The sequence below is a fragment of the Eptatretus burgeri genome, chromosome 6, assembly GCF_056783735.1.
Source record: "Eptatretus burgeri isolate ZD-2024b chromosome 6, Ebu_testis_v1, whole genome shotgun sequence".
Classification (NCBI taxonomy): domain Eukaryota; kingdom Metazoa; phylum Chordata; class Myxini; order Myxiniformes; family Myxinidae; genus Eptatretus; species Eptatretus burgeri.
In genome coordinates, this window is record NC_140966.1 from 89,059,408 (window position 1) to 89,067,887 (window position 8,480).

At 41.8% G+C, this 8,480-nt stretch overlaps 1 protein-coding gene across 2 annotated transcripts in view; it reads left to right on the forward strand.

Moving 5' to 3' along the window:
- Positions 1-8,480, forward strand: part of LOC147025289 (formin-binding protein 1-like) — a 99,946-nt gene that overhangs the window by 50,913 nt on the left and 40,553 nt on the right. For both annotated transcript variants that reach the window (XM_085886153.1, XM_085886152.1), the window contains 2 exons: positions 2,658-2,720; positions 2,853-2,957. In XM_085886153.1, the coding sequence (XP_085742279.1) occupies positions 2,658-2,720; positions 2,853-2,957 (168 nt within the window). The remainder of the gene's footprint in view (positions 1-2,657; positions 2,721-2,852; positions 2,958-8,480) is intronic.

Here is an 8,480-nt window from a genome sequence, read left to right on the forward strand (position 1 = left end):
TCACCCATTCATTCCTTATCTCAGGTGGTGGGCCCTGCACCGGCTCTACTGCCTCCAGAATATCCCTATTCCAAGGGAACTCCTCGTTTTTGACTAATTCCTATTCAGTCATGCAGTTCAATTCAATTTTACCCTTTTACTAATTCCTATTCCTCTAACCAAGATTCACAAAGAGCTGTCAGCGATTGCCAACGGAATTCAATAATTGGCCTGTTGACCATATGGGCAGGGCTATACACTCGCACCTCGCCTGTAAGTAAATGCCACACATATTATCTCTGCTACAACTACATCAACTACTTTCATGACCTTTCCCTTTTTCGTCATTTGTACCAGAATAGGCACACGTCCATTGACGTGTGCCCACGGTGAGTTAGGGGCCGCCAACACACCACTCTGTACCTCTCTCTTCTTCTTCTCTAAAATTTCTTGGAATTATTCTGCTGGACCATGTCTTGTGTGTAGTGGCGAAGTAAGATTGTCTAAGGGGGAAAATAAGTGTTATGGGTAAGAATATGCAATTCTGAATGATTTCCTGTTCTGTTCATATGTGCTTTTGAATTTTGATTACCATACTTGTACATACGTGCCTCTTGATGCTGATAAAGATGGTTTGTTTCTACCCTGCCCCTTTTTGTGTCTCTATTTCTTGGCTCACCTTAGGCATGTAAAATTAGATAGACAGGAAGTTTTTTCCCCACTGATTGGCTTCGGGATTAGCCTGTAAATGCTTTACGGTTTTCGCTCGGCTGTACGTAAACGGATAAATACACAAAGTATGTGCAGAGGGTATGCACCCCAATTGACAGTGCCAATACACTGGAAAGATAATGTGTTTTTAAAAGAGTGAGGATCCTGCCAGGTTTGGCATTTCAAATTGGCGTCAGTAGTTGCTTGGCAACCCACCAGGCCACAGAGGTATTTGCAAGCCGGCGGTCTACAGGTGTAGGAGGGCGGGAAGAGCCCGAGAGTTCCCCTCGTGGTGATCCCCGAACCTCCGCGCCGAAACAAATCATCACTGACCGGCTATTGCGTCAAATACCTCAGCATCATCCTGTTTTGGCCCTAAAACCTTGATACAGTCAGCTAAGGTGGGTCAGCAGGGGCACATATGCCCCCCATGCAGCAATCACACCAGGATGCATTCCCCACCCCAAGAGAACACAAACTACAACAACAACAACAACAACAACAAAACAACAGCTTCCACTCACTGAATATACAGCACTGAAAGTACATGCTGGAGCAACCAATCAACCAACTACCCAACCTTACAACATACATCACTCAACAGAAAAACACACACAAACGTACACACGTATCTTCATGTTTCTTCCACACTCAGTCACTACCCCTTTTTGCCTGGCGTTGGCTCAATGGTTAGGGTGGTGGCTTGGGATCCTAGGGCCCTGAGTTCGAGCCTCGATGGCCGCTAAATTAATGGCAGGGGGTTTACTCAGCCTGTCGTCCTTCCGAGGTTGGCAAAATGAGCAATTATGGAGTCCTGCAGGTGGTGCGGCAGTCTCACACTGATGTCTTGTCATACTTGCTTCACATGGTTAAATTGTCCGTCAGTTTTGGTTTTAATTTGTGAGTTTTTTTTTTTTTGCATTGTGATAGACACGAATTTTTATAATCTGCAATATAGCATATCTGGCCTTTACATGTCAGCTGCAGCCTCAAAATTCGCTCAGGTGTTCGAGCCTCTTTGTCAGGTGTGTGAGGGGGAGCTATTCTGCGGTATCGGTCATTGTTTGAATGTGTCCTCAAAGGCTGTGGCTGAGCCTTGTGAATATCCCGTAAGCTGTTTCAACCTCGGGTTATGTGACAATAGTTTGTCAAAGAGACAAGTCTGAAAAGAATTGACTTCCCCAAACGGTGTAAGTTACTGGTAAATGAAACTCCATCTGGCATGAACAGGACCTGATCGTATCATTGTGCACAGTGTATAGTTTTGAGAGCGAGTTGTAGCAATTGCATTTTTCTGTTAAACCTGATGGAACTTGTGGTGTGATCTAACTCGTTTTAATTTTCCCCATGATGCTAGTATCTCTCTCATTTCACCTGCCACACTATAATTAAATCGCTGCCATTCATTGTTATATTCAATGACCAAATATGTCACTGCTGAATCATCTCTGGGAACCATAATAATAACCTTGAGAAATACGAGCAAGCTCACAGGGAGGCATTGAGTGTTTCGTCTTGGTGCTCACTTTGTTAAATAATAATTTTTCCCATTATTTAATTTTAATTATTTAATTATGCATTTTCTCAATTTTCAATTAGTTTTTTTTTTTTCAGTTTCCAATTATTCAATTATTATGATTTTTTTTTTTAATTGTTTTTCAATTTTGAATTATTTATTTTATGTTCTATTTTCAATTCTTTAAATATTTTCAATTTTTAATTATTTAAGTTGTCCTTTTTTTTTCATCATTAACATTGAATGCCATCTTATCGTTCATGTCTCTTTCATAGCTTGAGTTAATGATCCAAACCCAAAACCTTTGAGTATCTCGGTTATTAATTTAATCATATTACAACCTGACCCTCCCTTTTCACTCCTTTATTTCCCTATCATTTTTAAACGAGCCTGAGAGTTATGCAGTGATTTTGAGCCCCGAGTCACGTTTTGTCTGTTGTTTTTCTTGCAGTTGCTGCAAGAAGGCCGGAAGCTTCAGAATCAACTTGACAACTCTGCCAAGCAACTCGAGATGGTATATGGAAAAATTATTTAATTTGTTTGTCCTTTAACGATGGACATCATGTGGTCAGCTTAATATTCCAACAAATGTTAAACGACTGAGGAACAATTCTGATGTCACAATGTATTACACACTTGGCCCCAGACAAAACGGCGGTATGAGCGGGATCATCGAGAAAGTGAGAAGATGCAGATGCATGTAGAGAAGGTAGAGCAGGAGAGTGCAGGGAACAAGCAAGATGTGGACAAGGTAACATTTGAGTCAAGTTGATTTCTTCAGTTTTTACAGACTTTCTCAACGAGATCATGTAAAAGCCACTTTCATTTCAGCTTGTGACTCACATGAAGGGTGCTTGCCTGTCATTTTGACATATATGTATATATTTATTTTTCATTGGTCATGTTTTGATTGGTCTCACAGGATAGCCTGGAGGTACGTGCATGCATTGTTGAGCTGTCTTGCCTGGGTTTGTAGCTCAACCCAGCTATAAACTGTCATCCTCTGTTTCACATGCAGGGTGATTCCTAAATGTGTGAATTGTCCCTTGGATGTGCGGTTAAAATTGGTGTCCCGTTTGCAAGGATTAGTTATTAGATATTAAAGATCCTACAGTGTCGTTGAAGATGAGGTGAGCTATCGCTGGCACACTCAACAAAGCTATCAACCCAAAGTGAAATAAAATGACTGAATCATGCCATTTGTGGACAGCTTCATGGCAGAATTAATTGCTCGACATTGCCAAGCACTTGGTAAATGTCCCGAGAGATGACAATAGAGATCACCACGTAACCTCTTGCTTGAACTTCAAGGCACCTATCCATGTTTGGGTTCACAAGAGTATGTCTCTGGTGGGGTTTCTGGAAATGAAAGCAAACAGGAAATAATTAATCAATCGATGGAGAAGAGGTGAGTCTGCAAATTATTAACAAAGGTTACAACAATTGCTCACATTTGTGCAATGGAGGCCACATTCATCAGGTCAACCTATCCTACTCCTTGTGGACAGAAATAATTTGTCAGAACTTTATATCTATTTTGACTATGATGACTTCACTGTGTAACAACTGTACCACAGTCAATGTTGAGTCATCATAAAAAAAACATCCCTCCCTATCCCCCCAACTCGCCCTCAGCTAATTAGCATTACATTTCCAAAGATATTTTGGTGATTCATTTCCACCTACTCATTAGTCATGATGCTGTATGGTTCCACCAATCAGGTAATCCTATCCTTTCTTTCTCTCAACCAATCAACGTTGAGGACATGACATTGCAACTTTATAAATGAGTTTGATGCTTCTTCTTCAGATGCTTGTGGTTTTATCCTGAGGAGTGCAAGCTGAAAAGCTTTGATAACCTCCATTTTATTGAAATGCATATTTAAATTTTGTTGTACTCATCAAATGTTTGACTATTTATTGTATTTACATGTTTATTTCAATGTTCTCTCTCTCTCTCTCTCTCTCTCTCTCTCTCTCTCTCTCTCTCTCTCTCTCTCTCTCTCTCTCTCTCTCTCTCTCTCTCTCTCTCTCTCTCTCTCTCTCTCTCTCTATCTATCTATCTATCTATCTATCTATCTATCTATCTATCTATCTATATACAAAGCCTGGTGTGTTGGCGCAGTGGTTAGGGCAGCGGCCTGGGATCCAAAAGATCCTGAGTTCAAGCCCCTTGGGCCACTGAATTAATACACCAAGGGGTTGACTCAGCCTGTCATCCTTCCGAGGTCGGCGAAATGAGTACCAGTGTACTGGGCCGGTGTATACGCCGGTTAAAATAGGTGTACCATATCCCTGTGTTGTAAGAGGCGACCAGGGTTGCGTCAGGAAGGGCATCCGGCGTAAAACATGTGCCAAATCACTATGTGGATCATACGGATGATCCGCTGTGGCGACCTCGAACGGGAGCAGCCAAAAGAAGAAGAAGATATACATACATACACACCACAGGTCAAATGTTTTAGAACACCCCCATTTTTCAGTTATTACTGAAATTTAAGCAGTTCAAATCCGGTGAATAACCTGAAATGGTACACAGCTAAGCGGTAAACTGCCAGAAGTAAAAAAACAAAGTTTAGGTTTCAAAAAACTGAAAAATAATGTACATTTCTGAGTTGTTAAAAAAGGCCCTTTTCAGGGAACAAGTAATGGGTTAGCAACTGCAGCTGTTCTGCAGCAATGGAAGTAAATTCAGCCTTGAAAGTTGATTCAAACAATTCCTACAGGTGTCCCAACTTTTGTTGATCAGTTACAAACCCTCTTTCTGTATAAAAGCAGTGTTGGAACAGACTGTGTTGTGACACCATCTGAAACATTATTTGGACAATATTGCCCTGCAGGAAGTAGTATATTGCTATTATAATGGTGAGAAAAAGACAATTAACAAAGGAAGAAAGACAGACCATGATAACCCTTAAAAGTGTAGTTCTTTCCTTTAGAGAAATTACAAAGAAGCCAAGGTGTCAGTGAGTCCAGTTTCCTCCACCATCAAAAGGTACTTGGAAACTGGAGGAAACTCTGACAGGAAGAGTTCTGGCAGACCCAAAGCCACAACACAATCAGAAGACAAGTTTCTGAGAGTCAACAGCTAGCGTGATCGGCGGCTCACAGGACAGCAGCTTCAAGCACAGCTTAACACTGGTCGAAGTAAGGAAGTCTCAGTTTTAACTGTTAAGACAAGACTTCGAGCCGCAGGTTTGACAGGTTGAGTGGCAGTAAGAGAGCCATTGCTAACATGGCAAAATAATAAAAAGAGGCTTGCCTGGGCCATGAAACGCCACCAGTGGACCACTGAAAACTGGAAGAAGGTCTTATGGACCGATGAATCAAAATTTGAAATCTTCGGTTTATCATGCAGGGTTTTTGTATGCCATCGAGTGGGCGAAAGGATGGTTCCTCAGTGTGTGACACCAACTGTCAAACAAGGAGGAGGAAGCGTGATGATCTGGGGCTCTTATTCTGGATCCAGAGTCGGCGACTTGCACAGAGTGACTGGCACCCTGAACCAAAAGGGCTACCACAGCATTTTGCAACGCCATGCAATACCGTCTGGTCTACGCCGAGTTGGTCAGGAGTTCATCCCACAGCAAGATAACGACCCAAAACATACCTCCAGGCTGCATCAGAACTACCGTATAAGAAAGGAACAAGACAGTAGACTTTAAATCATGGAATGGCCAGCACAGTCTCCAGACTTAAACCCCATGGAGCTGGTTTGGGATGAACTGGACAGAAGGTGAAAGCAAAGTAACCTACAAGTGCAACACATTTGTGGGAACTTCTGCAACAGTGTTGGGAAGAACTTTCCGAACAATATTTGATTTCCATTGTAGAAAGAATGCCACGAGTATGTTCGGCTGTTATTTCTGCAAAAGGTGGCTGCTTTGATGAGTCAAAAATTTAAATTAAATTTTGTTCAACAAAACGATTCCATGATTTCTTTTTTATCTGCAATTATTTATTTGTTCTCTGCTTTAATTTCAGAGTACATTGAAACATGAAACTGCTTAAATTTCAGTAAAAACTGGAAAAATAGGGGGTGTTCTAACTTTTGACCGGTAGTATATATATGTGTGTGTGTATATATATATATATATATATATATATATATATATATATATATATATATATGTATATATATATATATATATATTTATATAATATTATATTGTTACGGCCATGGGTTCCGAGTGTATTATGAGGGGGTTAATCCCCGTTTCTCCTTGGAAAAGCTGGACCTGGGGCCATCATTCACAATTAACTTTGTGGTACGGTGGGTTGCTTTGGAACCACAAACGCCAATCAAACGAGTTCCAGTGTCCACCATCTAATTTTGCCATTTAACTCGAGGTTACATGGCTTGCTGAACGGGGATCGTCCCCTCGGCAAAGCACCAATCTTATCTTGATTTAGATCTTAATTGGGGCGGCCGAGCGTTTAACCGCTGGTGCGTGCCGACTACTACAGGTCAATTAGTTTGATAATTACCTCCCAGTCTATCGAGGTTCGGCCAATGCTGGATCAATGGAAGGAAAGGACAAGCATGGACAGGTTGGAACGTCAACAAGGAAAAAATAAATAAAAAGAAGAACTTTTTATTTCCTTGTCATGAAAATAAGTAAATTCAAATCAATCAAAATAATCTCAAGCAAATAAAGAATTAATCAGGCAATGATTTCAGTAAAAACAGACAAAGAGCAAATGCTTATCATTATGCCTTACTTAACGATTAAACACAGACAAGGGTACCCAGCAGATCATTCGGGGGTGGGGAGAAATCCAGTCTTGCTCACCAAATAGAAGTCGTCGTACGTCAAATAAAACGTCCTGAAATGTGTGAGTGTGCCTTGGTCTGCTGTCAGTGCCCTGCCTTGTCGTGCGCCCACTCGCAAAAAGGCTTGAAGACCAATCGACGTCACTTCGTCACCCCCACAAACCAGGGACACAAATAATCAGGTATGCCAAGAGCAGGTCTTGAGCAGAACCCGCATTAACGGTCCAAGCGTCACACACCGTCAGAAGCCACCAGAAGCCACAACCAACGGACAGCTGTAAGGAGCTGTGAGGCACTGAGTTAATTTGAGGTGCTGAGAGAAACTGTCAGGCTGCAAGACCGTCACCAACTATCACCAACTAAACTGTCACCACCTCACCAACCATATGACTGGAACTGACTGGAGCTGAAAATAGCCATCACCCAGCTGTCACAAATGATCACAAAATTCCCAAAGCTGTAAGAACCGCAACCAGCTGTCACCAACTGTCACAAAAACGGTCCTCTCGTCCTTTTTATAGGCGGCCAGTCTGGGCGGAGCCTCAAGCAGACTTCAGGCAAATCCACCTTGCCTATTGGTGCATTGTTGCACGTCACCAACCGCCAGTCTCGCGATCATTCCTGGCTTATGATGCCATGCTTGTGGTGCTGGACGAACGGCAGAAAGCAGCCATTTGTCAGAATTATCGAGCGAAAATGTGAAGCGCTCATAAAACGTCAGCAACAACCATCCACAGAGCTGCCAAACGTCGATGGAAAGAGGTGGGTGTCGAACGTTGGTGAAAGAGGTGGATGTGGGAAATGATCCACAGCCGTATTTGACCATCAGAATAACTGCTCAGGAAAAACCTGTGGTGTGCTTAATTAAATGTGCTGTCAGTCCAAGGTGTAAATAAATCGTCCACCTCCAAGCCAATGTGTCCTGATGGAAGGGGGGTGGACGAGCCTCCGTTAGGCTAATGGCTATCTCGCATGCATGAATGTGTCTGTCGTAAAGAGAAAAAGGCTATTCCATAAGAAAGGGAATCGATTCTTTAACCTTCTCAACGCATCAAAGTGAGAATCCCACCAGACATGGGGAAGGGTCTATCCTGGACATGCGTTGAGGGAAATAACTGTCTGAGCACCTAAATGTTTGTATGCCTTCATCGGATCCGATTCTGAAATCCATAACACTATATATACATGACCGGTCGAAAGTTTTATAACACCCCCATTTTTACATTTTTTACTGAAATTTAAGCAGTTTAATGTTTCAATGTACTCTGAAATTAAAGCACAGAACAAATAAATCATTGCAGATAAAAAAGAAATCATGGAATCGTTTTGTTGAACAAAATTTAATCTAAATCTTTGACTCATCAAAGTAGCCACATTTTGCAGATATTACAGCCAAACATACTCGTGGCATTCTTTCTGCAATGGAAATCAAATATTGTTTGGAAAGTTCTTCCCAACACTTGCAGAAGTTCCCACAAATGTGTTGTACTTGTCAGTTGC